The sequence below is a fragment of the Pristiophorus japonicus genome, unplaced genomic scaffold (assembly GCF_044704955.1).
Source record: "Pristiophorus japonicus isolate sPriJap1 unplaced genomic scaffold, sPriJap1.hap1 HAP1_SCAFFOLD_2999, whole genome shotgun sequence".
NCBI lineage: Eukaryota > Metazoa > Chordata > Chondrichthyes > Pristiophoridae > Pristiophorus > Pristiophorus japonicus.
The window spans coordinates 1-21,294 of NW_027252778.1; the positions used below are offsets into that span (position 1 = coordinate 1).

At 59.6% G+C, this 21,294-nt stretch overlaps 1 protein-coding gene across 1 annotated transcript; it reads left to right on the forward strand.

Annotated features, from left to right (window-relative positions):
• Positions 1-7,958: 7,958 nt before the first annotated feature.
• Positions 7,959-19,757, forward strand: LOC139248890 (RRP12-like protein; the record flags this gene model as incomplete). The annotated part of the gene is made up of 3 exons (XM_070872239.1): positions 7,959-8,192; positions 10,892-11,124; positions 19,674-19,757. Coding segments are annotated over exons 1-3 (456 nt in total), but the record flags the coding sequence as incomplete, so codon positions are not given.
• Positions 19,758-21,294: the final 1,537 nt, after the last annotated feature.

The following is a 21,294-nucleotide window of genomic DNA, read 5'->3' on the forward strand; positions in this document are numbered from 1 at the left end:
GAGAGAATGGGACTGGGAAAGGAGGGGCAGGGAGAGAGAATGGGACTGGGGAAGGAGGGGCAGGGAGAGAGAATGGGACTGGGGAAGGAGGGGCAGGGAGAGAGAATGGGACTGGGGAAGGAGGGGCAGGGAGAGACAATGGGACTGGGGGGAGAGAGAGAATGGGACTGGGGGGGAGAGAGAATGGGACTGGAGGGGGCGGGGATGGAAGAGAATGGGACTGGGGAGGGGGGGTGCGGGGAAAGAGAATGGGACTGGGGAGGGCGGGGAAAGAGAATGGGACTGGGGAGGAGGAAGAGAAGAGAAGGGGAGGGAGAAGGGAAGAGAAGGGGAGGGGGAGGGGAAGAGAAGGGGACTGGGGAGGGGGAAAGGAATGGGACTGGGGAGGGAGAAGGGAAGGGAATGGGACTGGGGGAGGAGGGGCAGGCAGCGAGAATGGGATGGGGGGGGGAAGAGAGGGGGAGGGGAGAGAATGGGACTGGGGGAGGGGGCGCGGGAAGAAAATGGGACTGCGGGGGGAGGGAATGGGACTGGGGGAGGGGGGGCGGGAAGAAAATGGGACTGCGGGGGGGAGGGAATGGGACTGCGGTGGGGGGGGTCGGAGGAAAGGAGAATGGGAATGGGGAGGGAGGGCGGGAAGAGGGAATGGGACTGCGGGGGGGCGGCGGGAAGAGAGAATGGGACTGGGGGAGGAAGGGCAGGCAGAGAGAATGGGACCGGGGGTGGAGGGGGGAAGAGAGGGGGAGGGGAGAGAATGGGACTGGGGTAGGAGGGGCAGGCAGCGAGAATGGGACTGGGGAAGGAGGGGCAGGGAGAGAGAATGGGACAGGGGGTGGGGCATGGAGAGAGAAAGGGACTGGGGGGAAGGGGCAGGGAGAGACAATGGGACTGCGGGGAGAGAGAGAATGGGACTGGGGGTGGGGCATGGAGAGAGAAAGGGACTGGGGGGAAGGGGCAGGGAGAGACAATGGGACTGCGGGGAGAGAGAGAATGGGACTGGGGGGGGAGAGAGAATGGGATTGGGGAGCGGGGGGCAGGAGAAGAGAATGGGACTTGGGAGGAGGGGGCGGGGGAAGAGAATGGGACTGGGGAGGGGGGGTGGGGGAAGAGAATGGGACTGGGGGGGGAAAGGAAGCGAATGGAACTGGGGGGATAAGGAAAGAGAATGGGACTGGGGGGGAAGGGAAGAAAATGGGACTGCGGGGGGGGGCGTGGGAAGAGAATGGGGCTGGGGAGGGGGGGGGGAAGAGAATGGGAGTGGGGGGGCAGGAGAAGAGAATGGGACTGGGGAGGAGGAAGGGAAGAGAAGGGGAGGGGGAAGGGAAGAGAAGGGGAGGGGGAAGGGAAGAGAAGGGGACTGGAGAGGGGGAAGGGAATGGGACTGGGGAGGGGGAAGGGAAGGGAATGGGACTGGGGGAGGAGGGGCAGGCAGAGAGAATGGGATGGGGGGTGAAGAGAGGGGGAGGGGCGAGAATGGGACTGGGGGAGGAGGGGCAGGAAGCGAGAATGGGACGGGGGGGGGAAAGAGAGGGGGAGGGGAGAGAATGGGACTGGGGGAGGAGGGGCAGGGAGAGAGAATGGGACTGGGGAAGGAGGGGCAGGCAGAGAGAATGGGACGGGGGGTGGGGGGGGAAGAGAGGGGGAGGGGAGAGAATGGGACTGGGGGAGGAGGTGCAGGCAGCGAGAATGGGACGGGGGGGGAAGAGAGGGGGAGGGGAGAGAATGGGACTGGGGGAGGAGGGGCAGGGAGAGAGAATGGGACTGGGGAAGGAGGGGCAGGGAGAGAGAATGGGACAGGGGTGGGGCATGGAGAGAGAATGGGACTGGGGGGAAGGGGCAGGGAGAGAAAATGGGACTGGGGGGAAGAGAGAGAATGGGACTGGGGGGGAGAGAGAATGGGACTGGGGGGGGGCGGGCGGGAGAAGAGAATGGGACTGGGGAAGGGGGGGCGGGGGAAGAGAATGGGACTGGGGAGGGGGGAGCGGGGGAAGAGAATGGGACTGGGGAGGCGGGGGTGGAAGAGAAGGGGATTGGGGAGGGGGGGTGTGGGGGAAGAGAATGGGACTGGTGGGGGGCGGGGATGGAAGAGAATAGGACTGGGGAGGGGGGGTGCGGGGGAAGAGAATGGGACTGGGGGGTGCGGGGGAAGAGAATGGGACTGGGGGGGGAAAGGAAGAGAATGGAACTGGGGGGGGAAGGGAAGCGAATGGGACTGGGTGGGAAGGGAAGAGAATGGGACTGGGGGCGGCGGGGGAAGAGAATAGGACTGGCGAGGGGGATGGGAAGAGAAGGGGAGGGGGAAGGGAAGAGAAGGGGAGGGGGAAGGGATGAGAAGGGGACTGGGGAGGGGGAAGGGAATGGGACTGGGGAGGGGGAATGGAAGGGAATGGGACTGGGGAGGGGGGGAGGGAAGAGAATGTGACTGGGGGAGAAGGCGCAGGGAGAGAGAATGGGACTGGGGGAGGAGGGGGAAAGAGAATTGGACTGGGGTGGGGAGAAAGAGAATGGGACTGGGGAGTGGGGTGGAAGAGAATGGGACTGGGGAGGGCGGGTGGAAGAGAATGGGACTGGGGAGGGGGGGTGGAAGAGAATGGGACTGGGGAGGGGGGGGCGGGGGAAGATAATGGGACTGGGGAGGGGGGGGCGGGGGAAGATAATGGGACTGGGGAGGGGGGGGCGGGGGAAGAGAATGGGACTGGGGAGTAGGAGGCGGGGGAAGAGAATGGGACTGGGAAGGGGGGCAGGGGAAGAGAATGGGACTGGGGAGCGGGGTGCGGGGGAAGAGAATGGGACTGGGGTGGGGGGGCGGGGGAAGAGAATGGGACTGGGGCGGGGGAAGAGAATGGGACTGGGGAGGAGGGCGGGGGAAGAGAATGGGACTGGGGGGGCGGGGGTGGAAGAGAATGGGACTGGGGAGGGGGGTTGCGGGGGAAGAGAATGGGACTGGTGGGGGGGGCGGGGGAAGAGAATGGGACTGGGGAAGGGGGGGGCGGGGGAAGATAATGGGACTGGGGAGGGGGGGCCGGGGGAAGAGAATGGGACTGGGGAAGGGGGGGGCGGGGGAAGAGAATGGGACTGGGGAGGGGGGGGCGGGGGAAGAGAATGGGACTGGGGAGGGGGGGGGCGGGGGAAGAGAATGGGACTGGGGAGGGGGGGCGGGGGAAGAGAATGGGACTGGTGGAGGGGTGCGGTGGAAGAGAATGGGACTGGGGATGGGGGGGCGGGGGAAGAGAATGGGACTGGGATGGGGGGGGAAGGGAAGAGAATGGGACGGGGGAAGGGAAGAGAATGGGACTGGGAGGGGGAGGGAAGAGAATGGGACTGGGAGGGGGAGGGAAGAGAATGGGACTGGGAGGGGGAGGGAAGAGAATGGGACTGCGGGGGGAGCGGGAAGAGAGAATGGGACTGCGGGGGGGAGCGGGAAGAGAGAATGGGACTGGGGGAGGAGGGGCAGGCAGAGAGAATGGGACGGGGGGTGCGGGGGGGAAAGAGGGGGAGGGGAGAGAATGGGACTGGGGGAGGAGGGGCAGGCAGAGAGAATGGGACGGGGGGGGGAAAAGAGAGGGAGAGGGGAGAGAATGGGACTGGGGGAGGAGGGGTAGGGAGAGAGAATGGGACTGGGGAAGGAGGGGCAGGGAGAGAGAATGGGACAGGGGTTGGGGCAGGGAGAGAGAATGGGACTGGGGGGAAGGTGCAGGGAGAGAGAATGGGACTGGGGGGAGAGAGAGAATGGGACTGGGGGGAGGGGGGGGAAGAGAATGGGACTGGGGAGGGGGGGTAGGGAGAGAGAATGGGAGTGGGGAAGGAGGGGCAGGGAGAGAGAATGGGATAGGGGGTGGGGCATGGAGAGAGAATGGGACTGGGGGGAGAGAGAGAATGGGACTGGGGGGAGGGAGGGAAGAGAATGGGACTGGGGAGGAGGGGGAAAGAGAATGGGACTGGGGGGGGGAAAGAGAATGGGACTGGGGGGGGGTGGAAGAGAATGGGACTGGGGAGGGGGGGTGGAAGAGAATGGGACTGGGGAGGGGGGGTGGAAGAGAATGGGACTGGGGAGGGGGGGTGGAAGAGAATGGGACTGGGGAGGGGGGCGTGGTGGAAGAGAATGGGGCAGCAGGTGTGGAAGAGAATGGGGTGGGGGGGTGGAAGAGAATCTGACTGGGGAGGGGGAGTTGGAAGAGAATGGGACTGGGGGGGGGTCGGGAATAAAATGGGACTGGGGGAGGGGGGCAGGAAGAGAATGGGACTGGGGGAGGGGCGTGCGGGAAGAGAATGGGACTGCGGGGGAAGTGAATGGGACTGCGGGGGGAGGGAATGGGACTGGGGAGGGGCGGAGGAAAAGAGAATGGGACTGGGGAGGGGAGGCGGGAAGAGGGAATGGGACTGCGGGGGGGGGGGCGGGAAGAGAGAATGGGACTGGGGGAGGAGGGGCAGGCAAAGAGAATTTGACTGGGGGTGGAAGAGATGGGGAGGGGGAGAGAATGGGACTGGGGAAGGAGGGGCAGGGAGAGAGAATGGGACTGGGGAAGGAGGGGCAGGGAGAAAGAATGGGACTGGGGGAGAAGGGGCAGGGAGAATGGGACTGGGGGGGGGGGAAGAGGGAATTGGGGGGGGAGAGAAAATGGGACTGGGGGGAGGGTGGGGAAGAGAATGGGACTGTGGGTAGGGGGAGAGAGAATGGGACTTGGGGGGCAGGGGGAGAGAGAATGTGACTGGGGGGGGGCGGAAGAGAATGGGACTGGGGGAGAAGGGGCAGGGAGAGAGAATGGGACTGGGGGAGAAGAGTCAGGGGGAGAGAGAATGGGACTTGGGGAGAAGGGGCAGGGAGAGAGAATGGGACTGGAGGTGGGTGGGAGAGAGAGAATGGGACTGGGGGGGGGGGGGGAGAGAGAATGGGACTGAAGGGGGGTGGGAGAGAGAGAATGGGACTGGAGGCGGGGGGAGAGAGAATGGGACTGGAGCGGGGGGGGGGGAAGAGAGAGAATGGGACTGGGGGAGGGAAGAGAGAATGGGACGGGGGTGTGGTGGGCGGGAAGAGAGAATGGTGAGAAACGCAGAGGTTGGGAGTGAGTGATAGATGGGGTGAGGGCGAGAGAGCAATGGATGGGGTTGTGGGGGGAGGGGAGAGTCTGTCATAGCCATGGTCTGTGTGGTTCCTGAGCTGTTTCCTCAGTCTGACCGTGTTAGACACTTTTCCTGGATCCGGTCTTTGCCCCAGACTATTGTGGGTGGAGTCCTGCTTGAAGGGAGGGAGGGGGGGGCGGAGGACGGTGTACAATAATACAGCACAGAAGGAGGTCATTGGGTCCACTGCGTCTGTGCCGGCTCTTTGGCAGAGCAATGAACATAACAAGAAATAGCTGGAGTCGGCCATTTGGCCCTTCGCGCCTACTCGCCATTCAGCAATCTACCTCAACTCCACCTTCCCACACTATCCCCATATCCCTTCATTTCCTTAGTTCCCAAACATTTATCGACCTCTGTTTTGAATATGCTCAATGGCTAAGCATCCACAGCTCTGGGTGCAGGGATAGAGACGTGGGGGTATATGTGCACAAATCGAAGGTGACAGGGCAGATTGAGAAAGAGGTTAAGAAAGCATATGGGATCCTGGGCTTCATAAATAGAAGCATAGAGTACAAAAGCAGGAAAATTATGATGAACCTGTGTAAAACACTGGTTCAGCCTCAACTGGAGTATTGTGTCCAATTCTGGGCACCGCACTTTAGGAAGGATGTGAAGGCTTTAGAGAGGGTGCAGAAAAGATTTACAAGAATGGTTCCAGGGATGAGGGACTTTAGTTACGTGGATAGACTGGAGAAGCTGGGGTTCTCCTTGGAGCAGAGAATGTTGAGGGGAGATTTGATAGAGGTGTTCTAAATCACGAGGGTTCTAGACAGAGTAGAGAGAGAGAAACTGTTCCCATTGGCAGAAGGATCTGGAACCAGAGGAGCAGATTTAAGGTGATTACGCAGTGTGTGGTTAGGATCTGGAATGCACTGCCTGAGAGGGTGGTGGAGGCAGACTCAATCATGGCTTTCAAAAGGGAATTGGATAAGTACCTGAAGGAAAACAATTTGCACGGCTATAGGGAAAGGGTGGTGGAGTGGGACTGGCTGAGGTGCTCTTGTAGAGAGCTGGCACAGACTCGATGGGCCGAATGGATTCCTGTAATCATTCTATGATTCTCTGTTTCATTTTAGTCTCTGTATCTTTAGTCATCCAGGGAGCTCTAGCTTTGGGTGTCTTTCCTTTCCTCCTCGTTGGAATGTGTCTAGCCTGTACCTGAACTATCTCCTCTTTGTACTGTTTTACCTGAGCCAGATCCCTTTTCAACTCAATGAAGTTAGCCCTCCTCCAGTTCAGTATTTCCACATTGGATCATTCTTGTCCTTTTCCTGAATGATTTTAAACCTGATGCTCACTGTTCCCCAAATGCTCTCCCACTGAAACATGCTCCACCTGCCCCATTTAATTCTCCAGAACTAGATCCAGCACTGTTTCCTTATTGGAATCGATACACAATGATCAAGAAAGGTCGGATTCTTCCCCTTCCTTGCACGACACAATGTTACTATCTCAGGCAAAATTAGGATAATTGAAGTCCCCCGTTATCAGTACACTAGTTCTTGCATCTTTCTGTAACTGACCTGCAAATTTGACTTTCACCTTCCCACGATGTGGTGGCCGATAGTGTACATCCAGCAGCATAATAGCTCCTCTATTGTTCCTTAATTCTAACCAACTAGACTGTCTTTCAACACGTAACATAATCTTTGTCCAATACTGTCACCTTTCTCCTCCTTTCGTTCCTTAACTTTCCTGAATACCTTGTACTCAAGAATATTAAGGGGGCAAAATTGCCCCATGAATTGGGAGCGGTAACCTGCCGGGACTTTTAGCGAACGGAATTATAAAAAGGGGCAATTTCACTCCAAGTACCCAATCCTCCACTCCTTTGCTCTTATCATTATCATCGTCCCATGTGGCAACCTGTGCCTACAGCTTATAAACCTGATTACCTATGCTACGTGCATTTACCGAAATGCACTCCAAACCCATCTTAACCGGCTTCGCATTTTCCCCGTCTGGACGCTCCTATTTCTGAACTACTCCTTATTCGAATGCTGGTTGCCTCTCCCAGTCCTCTCTGCACCTTGTATCTTCTCTTCATTGCTTCATCCTGGTGGCACTCCACCTGACAAACTATTGACGGGGGGCGGTGTGACTGCAGTCCATCCAGTCCCGCTCTGAGTCGCAGGGGGCCGTATGACTGCAGTCCCGCTCCCGGCCGCGGGGGGCGGTGTGGCGGGAGGCGGTGTGGCTGCAGTCCCCCTCCCGGCCGCGGGGGGCGGTGTGGCGGGAGGCGGTGTGGCTGCAGTCCCGCTCCCGGCCGCGAGGAAGCGGTGTAGCGGGAGGCGGTGTGGCTGCAGTCCCCCTCCCGGCCGCGGGGGGCGGTGTGGCGGGAGGCGGTGTGGCTGCAGTCCCGCTCCCGGCCGCGAGGAAGCGGTGTAGCGGGAGGCGGTGTGGCTGCAGTCCCCCTCCCGGCCGCGGGGGGCGGTGTGGTGGGAGGCGGTGTGGCTGCAGTCCCCTTAGTGCCGCGGGGGGGGGGAGGCGGTGTGGCTGCAGTCCCCCTCCCGGCCGCGGGAGGCGGTGTAGCGGGAGGCGGTGTAGCTGCAGTCCCGCTCCCGGCCGCGAGGAAGCGGTGTAGCGGGAGGCGGTGTGGCTGCAGTCCCGCTCCCGGCCGCGGGGGGTGGTGTAGCGGGTGGCGATGTGGCTGCAGTCCTCCTCCCGGCCGCGGGGGGCGGTGTAGCGGGAAGCGGTGTGGCTGTAGTCCCGCTCCGGGCCGCGGGGAAGCGGTTTAGCGGGAGGCGGTGTGGCTGCAGTCCCGCTCCGGGCCGCGGGGGGTGCGGTGTAGCGAGTGGGCGGTGAAGCTGCAGTCCCCCTCCCGGCCGCGGGGGGCGGTGTGGCAGGGGGCGGTGTGGCTGTAGACCCGCTCCATGCTGCGGGAGGCCGATCGGAAGCCTCAGTCGGAGCCGGGGCTTTGCGGGAGAGGATGGTTCGAGCCGGGCGGCTGCGGGCCGGGCAGAAGCAGAACGTGAACCGATGGCGGAAGGGGCACAGCAGCGAATCGAACCCGGAGAGCCGCCGCCACCGGGAGGCCGCGCGGAGCCGCTTCTTCAGCAAGGCGCCTGGTGAGAGGCGCGGGGAGCCGATCCGGGGCGGCATGAAAGGCCGAGGCTTCAGGCCTATGGAAGGCCCACGTGCGGCGGGCGGGCCGTGTCTGTCGGGCTCTGGGGAGTTTGAGGCCGCCGCCTGGGGTCTGGGCCTGTCCCCGGGCCGATGTCCGGGGCGCTTGGGTCGCAGAGATGGCCGGTGCCGGGCGCCTGTCACCTCAGCTCGTCCCAAAGCGCTTTACAGCCAATGAAATGCTTTTGGGGTGTGGTCAGTTGTAATGTGGGAAACCCTGCAGGCAACTTGCGCACAGCAAGCTCCCACAATCAGCAATGTGATAATGACCAGATAATCTGTGATGTTGATTGAGGAATAAATATTGGCCTCAGGACACCGGGGATAACTTTCCTGCTCCTCTTCGAAATAGTGCCGTGAGATCTTTCATAGAAACATAGAAAATAGGTGCAGGAGTAGGCCATTCGGCCCTTCTAGCCTGCACCGCCATTCAATGAGTTCATGGCTGAACATTCAACTTCAGTACCCCATTCCTGCTTTCTCGCCATACCCCTTGATCCCCCTAGTAGTAAGGACCTCATCTAACTCCTTTTTGAATATATTTAGTGAATTGGCCTCAACAACTTTCTGTGGTAGAGAATTCCACAGGTTCACCACTCTCTGGGTGAAGAAGTTCCTCCGCATCTCGGTCCTAAATGGCTTACCCCTTATCCTTAGACTGTGACCCCTGGTTCTGGACTTCCCCAACATTGGGAACATTCTTCCTGCATCTAACCTGTCTAACCCCGTCAGAATTTTATATGTTTCTATGAGGTCCCCTCTCATTCTTCTGAACTCCAGTGAATACAAGCCCAGTTGATCCAGTCTTTCTTGATAGGTCAGTCCCGCCATCCCGGGAATCAGTCTGGTGAACCTTCGCTGCACTCCCTCAATAGCAAGAATGTCCTTCCTCAGGTTAGGAGACCAAAACTGTACACAATACACCAGGTGTGGCCTCACCAATGCCCTGTACAACTGTAGCAACACCTCCCTGCCCCTGTACTCAAATCCCCTTGCTATGAAGGCCAACATGCCATTTGCTTTCTTAACCGCCTGCTGCACCTGCATCACATCCACTTGAGAGAGCAGACAGGGCCTCGATTTAACGTCTCCTCCGAAATACTACCCCTCCGACAGTGCAGCGCTCCCTCAGTACTGCCCCTCCGACAGTGCACCACTCCCTCAGTACTGCCCTTCCGACAGTGCACCACTCCCTCAGTACTGCTCCTCCGACAGTGTAGCGCTCCCTCAGTACTGCCCCTCCGACAGTGCACCACTCCCTCAGTACTGCCCTTCCGACAGTGCACCACTCCCTCAGTACTGCTCCTCCGACAGTGCAGCGCTCTCTCAGTACTGCCCCTCCGACAGTGTAGCGCTCCCTCAGTACTGCCCTTCCGACAGTGCACCACTCCCTCAGTACTGCTCCTCCGACAGTGCAGCGCTCCCTCAGTACTGCCCCTCCGACAGTGCACCACTCCCTCAGTACTGCTCCTCCGACAGTGCACCACTCTCTCAGTACTGCTCCTCCGACAGTGCACCACTCCCTCAGTACTGCTCCTCCGACAGTGCACCACTCCCTCAGTACTGCTCCTCCGACAGTGCACCACTCCCTCAGCACTGCTCCTCCGACAGTGCGACGCTCTCTCAGTACCGCACTGGAGTGTCAACCTCGATTTTGTGCTCAAGTTCTTGGAATGGGTCTTGATCCCACGATCTTCTGACTCAGAGGCGAGAGTGCCACCCACGTAACAGGGTGTCGGGCGGACATAGAAAATAGGTGCAGGAGTAGGCCATTCGGCCCTTCGAGCCTGTTCCACCATTCAATAAGATCATGGCTGATCATTCACCTCAGTAACCCTTTCCTGCTTTCTCTCCTACCCCTTGATCCCTTTAGCCGCAAGGGCCATATCTAACTCCCTCTTGAATATATCCAATGAACTGGCATCAATAACTCTCTGCGGCAGGGAATTCCACAGGTTAACAACTCTCTGAGTGAAGAAGTTTCTCCTCATCTCAATCCTAAACGGTCTGCCCCTTATCCTAAGACTCTGCCACCTGGTTCTGGACTTCCCCAACATCGGGAACATTCTACCTGCATCTAACCTGTCCAGTCCCATCAGAATCTTATATGTTTCTATGAGATCCCCTTGCATCCTTCTAAACTGCAGTGAATAAAAGCCCAGTTGATCCAGTCTCTCCTCATATGACAGTCCAGCCATCCCGGGAATCAGTCTGGTGAACCTTCGCTGCACTCTCTCAATAGCAAGAATGTCCTTCCTCAGATTAGGAGACCAAAACTGAACACAATGTTCCAGGTGGGACCTCACCAAGGCCCTGTACAAGTGCAGCAAGACTTCCCTGCTCCTATACCATTCGGCCCTTCGCGCCTGTACCACCATTCAATAAGATCATGGCTGATCATGCAACTTCAGTACCCTATTCCTGCTTTCTCTCCATACCCCTTGATCCCTTTAGCCGTAAGCGCCATATCTAATTAGCTCCCTCTTGAATATATCTAACGAACTTGCCTCAACAACTTTCTGTGGTAGAGAATTCCACAGGTTCTCCTGACCTCGGGCTGTTTGGCTTGGTGTGAAGGTCAGCGTGCCTGAGCTGTTGCTTAGTTGATTTGCTGTTAACCTCTGACCCCTGTCTGCTCCCCCAGGAAAGAGCGATTTGACGGTGGATGTGCTGAAACTGCACAACGAGCTCCAGACCAACAGCTTCTCATTCAGCCCAAGGGAGACTCCGGCCCAAGAGCCCAATGCCGAGTGTGAGGACCGTGCCCTCACAGAGAAAACTTCTGGCACCTTCCTCAGCGGTCTGTCTGACTGCAGCAACCTGACCTTTGGCCGAGTTCAGCGATTCTGGGAATCCAACTCCGCGGCTCACAAAGAGGCGAGTGTTCGGTCGGATGTGGCGAGCCGGGAACCACGGCTGTTGTGTGACCCTGGGCAACGAGGGTCAGGCTCGGTGATTCTGGGGCACAACAGTAGGGCAGGCCTGAGAGAGACTCCGTGGTCAAGTGGGGCACTGGGAGAGGACCACTGGCATCGATCCTGTACACTGACCGCTCTCACTCACTCACTGACCGCTCTCACTCACTCACTGACCGCTCTCACTCACTCACTGACCGCTCTCACTCACTCACTGACCGCTCTCTCTCACTCACTGACCGCTCTCACTCACTCACTGACCGCTCTCACTCACTCACTGACCGCTCTCTCTCACTCACTGACCGCTCTCACTCACTCACTGACCACTCTCTCTCACTCACTGACCGCTCTCACTCACTCACTGACCGCTCTCACTCACTCACACTCATTGACCGCTCTCACTCACTCACTGACCGATCTCACTCACTCACTGACCGCTCTCTCTCACTCACTGACCGCTCTCACTCACTCACTGACCGCTCTCACTCACTCACTGACCGCTCTCACTCACTCACTGACCGCTCTCACTCACTCACTGACCGCTCTCACTCACTCACTGACCGCTCTCACTCACTCACTCACTGACCGCTCTCACTCACTCACTGACCGCTCTCATGCTCTCATTCACTCACTGACCGCTGTCACTCACTCACTGACCGCTCTCACTCACTGACCGCTCTCACTCACTGACCGCTTTCACTCACTCACTGATCGCTCTCACTCACTCACTGACCGCTCTCACTCACTCACTGACCGCTCTCACTCACTGACCGCTCTCACTCACTCACTGACCGCTTTCACTCACTCACTGATCGCTCTCACTCACTCACTGACCGCTCTCACTCACTCACTGACCGCTCTCACTCACTGACCGCTTTCACTCACTCACTGACCGCTTTCACTCACTCACTGACCGCTCTCACTCACTCACTGACCGCTCTCACTCACTCACTGACCGCTCTCACTCACTCACTGACCGCTCTCACTCACTCACTGACTGCTCTCACTCACTCACTGACCGCTCTCACTCACTCACTCACTGCTCTCACTCACTGACCGCTCTCATTCACTCACTGACCGCTCTCACTCACTCACTGACTGCTCTCACTCACTGACCGCTCTCACTCACTCACTGACCGCTCTCACTCACTCACTGACCGCTCTCACTCACCCACTGACTGCTCTCACTCACTCATTGCCGCTCTCTCTCACTCACTGACCGCTCTCACTCACTCACTGACCGCTCTCACTCACTCACTGACCGCTCTCACTCACTCACTGACTGCTCTCACTCACTGACCGCTCTCACTCACTCACTGACCGCTCTCACTCACTGACCGCTCTCACTCACTCACTGACCGCTCTCACTCACTGACCGCTCTCACTCACTCCCTCACTGACCGCTCTCACTCACTCCCTCACTGACCGCTCTCACTCCCTCACTGACCGCTCTCACTCCCTCACTGACCGCTCTCACTCCCTCACTGACCGCTCTCACTCCCTCACTGACCGCTCTCACTCCCTCACTGACTGCTCTCACTCCCTCACTGACTGCTCTCACTCCCTCACTGACCGCTCTCACTCACTGACCGCTCTCACTCACTGACCGCTCTCACTCACTCACTGACTGCTCTCACTCACTCACTGACCGCTCTCACTCACTCACTGACCGCTCTCATTCACTCACTGACCGCTCTCACTCACTGACCGCTCTCACTCACTCACTGACCGCTCTCACTCACTCACTGACCGCTCTCATGCTCTCATTCACTCACTGACCGCTCTCACTCACTCACTGACCGCTCTCACTCACTCACTGACCGCTCTCACTCACTCACTGACCGCTCTCACTCACTCACTGACCGCTCTCACTCACTCACTGACCGCTCTCACTCACTCACTGACAGCTCTCACTCACTCACTGACCACTCTCACTCACTCACTGACCGCTCTCACTCACTCACTGACTGCTCTCACTCACTGACCGCTCTCACTCACTCACTGACCGCTCTCACTCACTCACTGACTGCTCTCACTCACTCACTGACTGCTCTCACTCACCCACTGACTGCTCTCACTCACTCACTCACTGCTCTCACTCACTCACTGACTGCTCTCACTCACTCACTGACCGCTCTCTCTCACTCACTGACCGCTCTCTCTCACTCACTGACCGCTCTCTCTCACTCACTGACCGCTCTCTCTCACTCACTGACCGCTCTCACTCACTCACTGACTGCTCTCACTCACCCACTGACCGCTCTCACTCACTCACTGACTGCTCTCACTCAGCCACTGACTGCTCTCACTCACTCACTGACCGCTCTCACTCACTCACTGACCGCTCTCATTCACTCACTGACTGCTCTCACTCACTGACCGCTCTCACGCACTCACTGACCGCTCTCACGCACTCACTGCTCTCACTCACTCACTCACTGACCGCTCTCACTCACTCCCTCACTGACCGCTCTCACTCCCTCACTGACCGCTCTCACTCCCTCACTGACCGCTCTCACTCACTGACCGCTCTCACTCACTCACTGACCGCTCTCCCTCACTGACCGCTCTCCCTCACTGACCGCTCTCCCTCACTGACCGCTCTCACTCACTCACTGACCGCTCTCGCTCACTGACCGCTCTCGCTCGCTCACTGACCGCTCCCGCTCACTCACTGACCGCTCTCGCTCACTCACTGACCACTCTCACTCACTGACCGCTCTCGCTCACTGACCGCTCTCACTCACTGACCGCTCTCCCTCACTGACCGCTCTCCCTCACTGCACTCACTCACTCACTGCACTCACTCACTGACTGCACTCACTCACTGACTGCACTCACTCACTCACTGACTGCACTCACTCCCTCACTGACCGCTCTCCCTCACTGACCGCTCTCCCTCACTGACCGCTCTCCCTCACTGACCGCTCTCCCTCACTGACCGCTCTCCCTCACTGACCGCTCTCCCTCACTGACCGCTCTCCCTCACTGACCGCTCTCCCTCACTGACCGCTCTCACTCACTCACTCACTGACCTCTCTCACTCACTCACTGACTGCTCTCGCTCACTGACCGCGCTCACACGCTCACTGACCGCGCTCACTCGCTCACTGACCGCGCTCACTCGCTCACTCACTGACCGCTCTCGCTCACTGACCGCTCTCACTCACTGACCGCTCTTACTCACTGACTGCTCTTACTCACTGACTGCTCTTACTCACTGACTGCTTTCTCACTGACCGCTCTCCCTCACTGACCGCTCTCCCTCACTGACCGCTCTCCCTCACTGACCGCTCTCCCTCACTGACCGCTCTCCCTCACTGACCGCTCTCCCTCACTGACCGCTCTCCCTCACTGACCGCTCTCCCTCACTGACCGCTCTCCCTCACTCACTGACCGCTCTCCCTCACTCACTGACCGCTCTCCCTCACTCACTGACCGCTCTCCCTCACTCACTGACCGCTCTCCCTCACTCACTGACCGCTCTCCCTCACTCACTGACCGCTCTCCCTCACTCACTGACCGCTCTCCCTCACTGACCGCTCCCCCTCACTGACCGCTCCCCCTCACTGACCGCTCCCCCTCACTGACCGCTCTCCCTCACTCACTCACTGACTGCACTCACTCACTGACCGCTCTCCCTCACTGACCACTCTCCCTCACTGACCACTCTCACTCACGCACTGACCGCTCACACTCACGCACTGACCGCTCTCACTCACTCACTGACCGCTCTCACTCACTCACTGACCGCTCTCACTCACTCACTGACTGCTCTCACTCACTCACTGACTGCTCTCACTCACTGACCGCTCTCACTCACTCACTGACCGCTCTCACTCACTCACTGACCGCTCTCACTCACTCACTGACCGCTCTCACTCACTCACTGACTGCTCTCACTCACTGACCGCTCTCACTCACTCACTGACCGCTCTCACTCACTCACTGACTGCTCTCACTCACCCACTGACTGCTCTCACTCACTCATTGCCGCTCTCTCTCACTCACTGACCGCTCTCACTCACTCACTGACCGCTCTCACTCACTCACTGACCGCTCTCACTCACTCACTGACCGCTCTCACTCCCTCACTCACTGACCGCTCTCACTCCCTCACTGACCGCTCTCACTCCCTCACTGACCGCTCTCACTCCCTCACTGACCGCTCTCACTCACTCACTGACCGCTCTCACTCACTCACTGACCGCTCTCACTCACTCACTGACCGCTCTCACTCACTGACCGCTCTCACTCACTCACTGACCGCTCTCACTCACCCACTGACTGCTCTCACTCACTCATTGCCGCTCTCTCTCACTCACTGACCGCTCTCACTCACTCACTGACCGCTCTCACTCACTCACTGACCGCTCTCACTCACTGACCGCTCTCACTCACTCACTGACCGCTCTCACTCACTCACTGACCGCTCTCCCTCACTGACTGCTCTCACTCACTGACTGCTCTCCCTCACTGACTGCTCTCCCTCACTGACTGCTCTCCCTCACTGACTGCTCTCACTCACTGACTGCTCTCACTCACTGACTGCTCTCACTCACTGACTGCTCTCACTCACTGACTGCTCTCACTCACTGACTGCTCTCACTCACTGACTGCTCTCACTCACTGACTGCTCTCACTCACTGACTGCTCTCACTCACTGACCGCTCTCACTCACTCACTGACCGCTCTCACTCACTCACTGACCGCTCTCACTCACTCACTGACCGCTCTCACTCACTCACTGCTCTCGCTCACTGACCGCTCTCACTCGCTCACTGACCGCTCTCGCTCACTCACTGACCGCTCTCGCTCACTCACTGACCACTCTCACTCACTGACCGCTCTCCCTCACTGACCGCTCTCCCTCACTGACCGCTCTCCCTCACTCACTCACTCACTGCACTCACTCACTCACTCACTCACTCACTCACTCACTGCACTCACTCACTCACTCACTGCACTCACTCACTGACTGCACTCACTCACTCACTGACCACTCTCCCTCACTGACCGCTCTCCCTCACTGACCGCTCTCCCTCACTGACCGCTCTCCCTCACTGACCGCTCTCCCTCACTGACCGCTCTCCCTCACTGACCGCTCTCCCTCACTCACTCACTGACCGCTCTCCCTCACTCACTCACTGACTGCTCTCGCTCACTGACCGCGCTCACTCGCTCACTGACCGCGCTCACTCGCTCACTGACCGCGCTCACTCGCTCACTGAGCGCGCTCACTCGCTCACTGACCGCGCTCACTCGCTCACTGACCGCGCTCACTCGCTCGCTCACTGACCGCTCTCGCTCACTGACCGCTCTCACTCACTGACCGCTCTCTCACACTGACCGCTCTCACTCACTGACTGCTCTTGCTCACTGACTGCTCTTGCTCACTGACTGCTCTCTCACTGACCGCTCTCCCTCACTGACCGCTCTCCCTCACTGACCGCTCTCCCTCACTGACCGCTCTCCCTCACTGACCGCTCTCCCTCACTGACCGCTCTCCCTCACTGACCGCTCTCCCTCACTCACTGACCGCTCTCACTCGCTCGCTCACTGACCGCTCTCGCTCACTGACCGCTCTCACTCACTGACCGCTCTCTCACACTGACCGCTCTCACTCACTGACCGCTCTCACTCACTGACCGCTCTCTCACACTGACCGCTCTCACTCACTGACCGCTCTCACTCACTGACCGCTCTCTCACACTGACCGCTCTCACTCACTGACCGCTCTCACTCACTGACCGCTCTCTCACACTGACCGCTCTCACTCACTGACCGCTCTCACTCACTGACCGCTCTCACTCACTGACCGCTCTCTCACACTGACTGCTCTTACTCACTGACTGCTCCCTCACTGACCGCTCTCCCTCACTGACCGCTCTCCCTCACTGACCGCTCTCCCTCACTGACCGCTCTCACTCACTGACCGCTCTCACTCGCTCGCTCCCTGACCGCTCTCGCTCACTGACCGCTCTCACTCACTGACCGCTCTCCCTCACTGACCGCTCTCCCTCACTGACCGCTCTCTCTCACTCACTGACCGCTCTCCCTCACTCACTGACCGCTCTCACTCACTCACTGACTGCTCTCACTCACTGACCGCTCTCACTCACTCACTGACCGCTCTCACTCACTCACTGACCGCTCTCACTCACTCACTGACTGCTCTCACTCACTCACTGACTGCTCTCACTCACTGACCGCTCTCCCTCACTGACCGCTCTCCCTCACTGACCGCTCTCACTCACTCACTCACTCACTGCACTCACTCACTCACTGCACTCACTCACTCACTCACTCACTGCACTCACTCACTCACTCACTGCACTCACTCACTCACTGACTGCACTCACTCACTGACTGCACTCACTCCCTCACTGACCGCTCTCCCTCACTGACCGCTCTCCCTCACTGACCGCTCTCCCTCACTGACCGCTCTCCCTCACTGACCGCTCTCCCTCACTCACTCACTGACCGCTCTCCCTCACTCACTCACTGACTGCTCTCGCTCACTGACCGCGCTCACTCGCTCACTGACCGCGCTCACTCGCTCACTGACCGCGCTCACTCGCTCACTGACCGCGCTCACTCGCTCACTGACCGCTCTCACTCACTCGCTCACTGACCGCTCTCGCTCACTGACCGCTCTCGCTCACTGACCGCTCTCACTCACTGACCGCTCTCTCACACTGACCGCTCTCTCACACTGACCGCTCTCACTCACTGACTGCTCTTACTCACTGACTGCTCTTACTCACTGACTGCTCTCTCACTGACCGCTCTCCCTCACCGCTCTCCCTCACTGACCGCTCTCCCTCACTCACTGACCGCTCTCACTCGCTCGCTCACTGACCGCTCTCACTCACTGACCGCTCTCACTCACTGACCGCTCTCTCACACTGACCGCGCTCTCACACTGACCGCTCTCCCTCACTCACTGACCGCTCTCCCTCACTCACTGACCGCTCTCCCTCACTGACCGCTCCCCCTCACTGACCGCTCCCCCTCACTGACCGCTCCCCCTCACTGACCGCTCTCCCTCACTCACTCACTGACTGCACTCACTCACTGACCGCTCTCCCTCACTGACCGCTCTCACTCACGCACTGACCACTCTCACTTACTCGCTGACCACTCACTCACTGACCTCTCTCACTCACTCGCTGACCGCTCTCACTGACTCGCTGAACGCTCTCACTCACTCGCTGAACGCTCTCACTCACTGCCCGCTCTCACTCACTCACTGCCCGCTCTCACTCACTCACTGCCCGCTCTCCCTCACCCACTGCCCGCTCTCCCTCACCCACTGCCCGCTCTCCCTCACCCGCTGCCCGCTCTCCCTCACCCGCTGCCCGCTCTCCCTCACTCGCTGCCCGCTCTCCCTCACTCGCTGCCCGCTCTCCCTCACTCGCTGACCGCTCTCACTGACTCGCTGAACGCTCTCACTCACTCGCTGAACGCTCTCACTCACTGCCCGCTCTCACTCACTCACTGCCCGCTCTCACTCACTCACTGCCCGCTCTCCCTCACCCACTGCCCGCTCTCCCTCACCCGCTGCCCGCTCTCCCTCACCCGCTGCCCGCTCTCCCTCACCCGCTGCCCGCTCTCCCTCACTCGCTGCCCGCTCTCCCTCACTCGCTGCCCGCTCTCCCTCACTCGCTGCCCGCTCTCCCTCACTCGCTGCCCGCTCTCCCTCACTCGCTGCCCGCTCTCCCTCACTCGCTGCCCGCTCTCCCTCACTCGCTGCCCGCTCTCCCTCACTCGCTGCCCGCTCTCCCTCACTCGCTGCCCGCTCTCCCTCACTCGCTGCCCGCTCTCCCTCACTCGCTGCCCGCTCTCCCTCACTCGCTGCCCGCTCTCCCTCACTCGCTGCCCGCTCTCCCTCACTCGCTGCCCGCTCTCCCTCACTCGCTGCCCGCTCTCCCTCACTCGCTGCCCGCTCTCCCTCACTCGCTGCCCGCTCTCCCTCACTCGCTGCCCGCTCTCCCTCACTCGCTGCCCGCTCTCCCTCACTCGCTGCCCGCTCTCCCTCACTCGCTGCCCGCTCTCCCTCACTCGCTGCCCGCTCTCCCTCACTCGCTGACCGCTCTCCCTCACTCGCTGACCGCTCTCCCTCACTCGCTGACCGCTCTCACTCACTCGCTGACCGCTCTCACTCACTCGCTGGCCACTCTCACTTACTCGCTGACCACTCTGTGACCGTGCTCTCTCACTCACTGCCCGCTCTCACTCACTCACTGACCGCTCTCACTGACCACTCTCACTCACTCACTGACCACACTCACTCACTGACCACTCACTTACTCGCTGACCACTCTCTCACTGACCGCTCTCACTCACTCACTCACTGACCACTCTCACTCACTGACCACTCTCACTCACTCACTCACTGACCGCTCTCTCACTGACCGCGCGCCCCACACCCTTACTCGCTGACCCTTTATGCTGACCACTCTCTCTCGCTGACCACTCTCTCTCACTCACTGTCTGTTTGTTTCACAGATATGTGCCGTTTTGGCTGCTGTTACTGAGGTGATTCGCTCTCAAGGTGGGAATGAGACAGAGACGGAATATTTTGCTGCTTTGGTGAGTTAAGGGGTGATCTGATGGAAATTTTCAAGATATTATGGGGAACAGATAGAGTAGATAGAGAGAAACTATTTCTGCTGCTTGGGGAGTTTAGGACTAGGGGGCAGTGAAGTTAGGAAACACCTACACAAAGGGTGGTAGAAGTTTGGAATGCTCTTCTGCAAATGGCAGTTAATCTTAAATCTGATATTGATAGATTTTTGTTAACCAAAGGTATTAAGAGCTATGGAGTTAGGTTGCACATCAGCCATAATCAAATTGAATGGCGGAAAAGGTTCGAGGGGCTCAACGGCCTCCTTCTGTTCCTGTGTTCCTGCTTTGATAATTTCCCCCGCCCCCCCGCCAATCAGCCCGCCCCGGGGGTGGCAGACGGCAATACTTTAAGAAATGATTTCCTCACGGACATTTCAGATTCAGTTGTTTTTCCATGAATCTCTAACCTGCTGTTTCCCAGTCGGGTGGGTGCTGTCTCTCGGTGGGGGGGGAGGGGGGGCTCTGGGTGTTGGTGTGGGGTGGTGGAGGGCTGTGTGTGTTGGGGTGGGGGGGGGGGGGGTGATGGAGGGCTGTGTGTGTTGGGGGGGGTTGGAGGGCTCTGGGTGTTGGGGTATGGGGGGGAGAGAGAGGGCTCTGGGTGTTGGGATATGGGGGGGGGGAGAGAGAGGGCTCTGGGTGTTGGGATATGGGGGGGGGGGAGAGGTCTCTGGGTGTTGGGATATGGCGGGGGGAGAGGGCGGGCTCTGGGTGTTGGGGTATGGGGGGGGAGAGAGAGGGCTCTAGATGTTGGGGTATGGGGGGGGAAGAGAGAGGGCTCTGGGTGTTGGGGTATGGTGGGGGGGAGAGAGAGGGCTCTGGGTGTTGGGATATGGGGGGGGAGAGAGAGAGGGCTCTGGGTGTTGGGATATGGCGGGGGGAGAGAGAGGGCTCTGGGTGTTGCAGTATGGGGGGGAGAGAGAGGGCTCTGGGTGTTGGGGAGGGGGAGAGAGAGGGCTCTGGGTGTTGGGGTATGGGGCGGGGGAGAAGAAGAGAGAGGGCTCTGGGTGTTGGGGTATGGGGGTGGAGAGAGAGGGCTCTGGGTGTTGGGGTATGGGGGGGGGGGAGAGAGAGGGCTCTGGGTGTTGGGGAGGGGGAGAGAGAGGGCTCTGGGTGTTGGGGAGGGGGAGAGAGAGGGCTCTGGGTGTTGGGGTATGGGGCGGGGGAGAAGAAGAGAGAGGGCTCTGGGTGTTGGGGTATGGGGGTGGAGAGAGAGGGCTCTGGGTGTTGGGGTATGGGGGGGGGGAGAGAGAGGGCTCTGGGTGTTGGGGAGGGGGGAGAGAGAGGGCTCTATGTGTTGGGGTATGGGGGAGGGGGGGGAAGAGAGAGGGCTCTGGGTGTTGGGGTATGGTGGGGGGGGAGAGAGAGGGCTCTGGGTGTTGGGATATTGGGGGGGGGAGAGAGAGGGCTCTGGGTGTTGGGGTATGGGGGGGGAGAGGGCTCTGGGTGTTGGGGTGGGGGGGTGAGAGGGGCTCTGGGTGTTGGGATATGGGGGGGGGGGAGA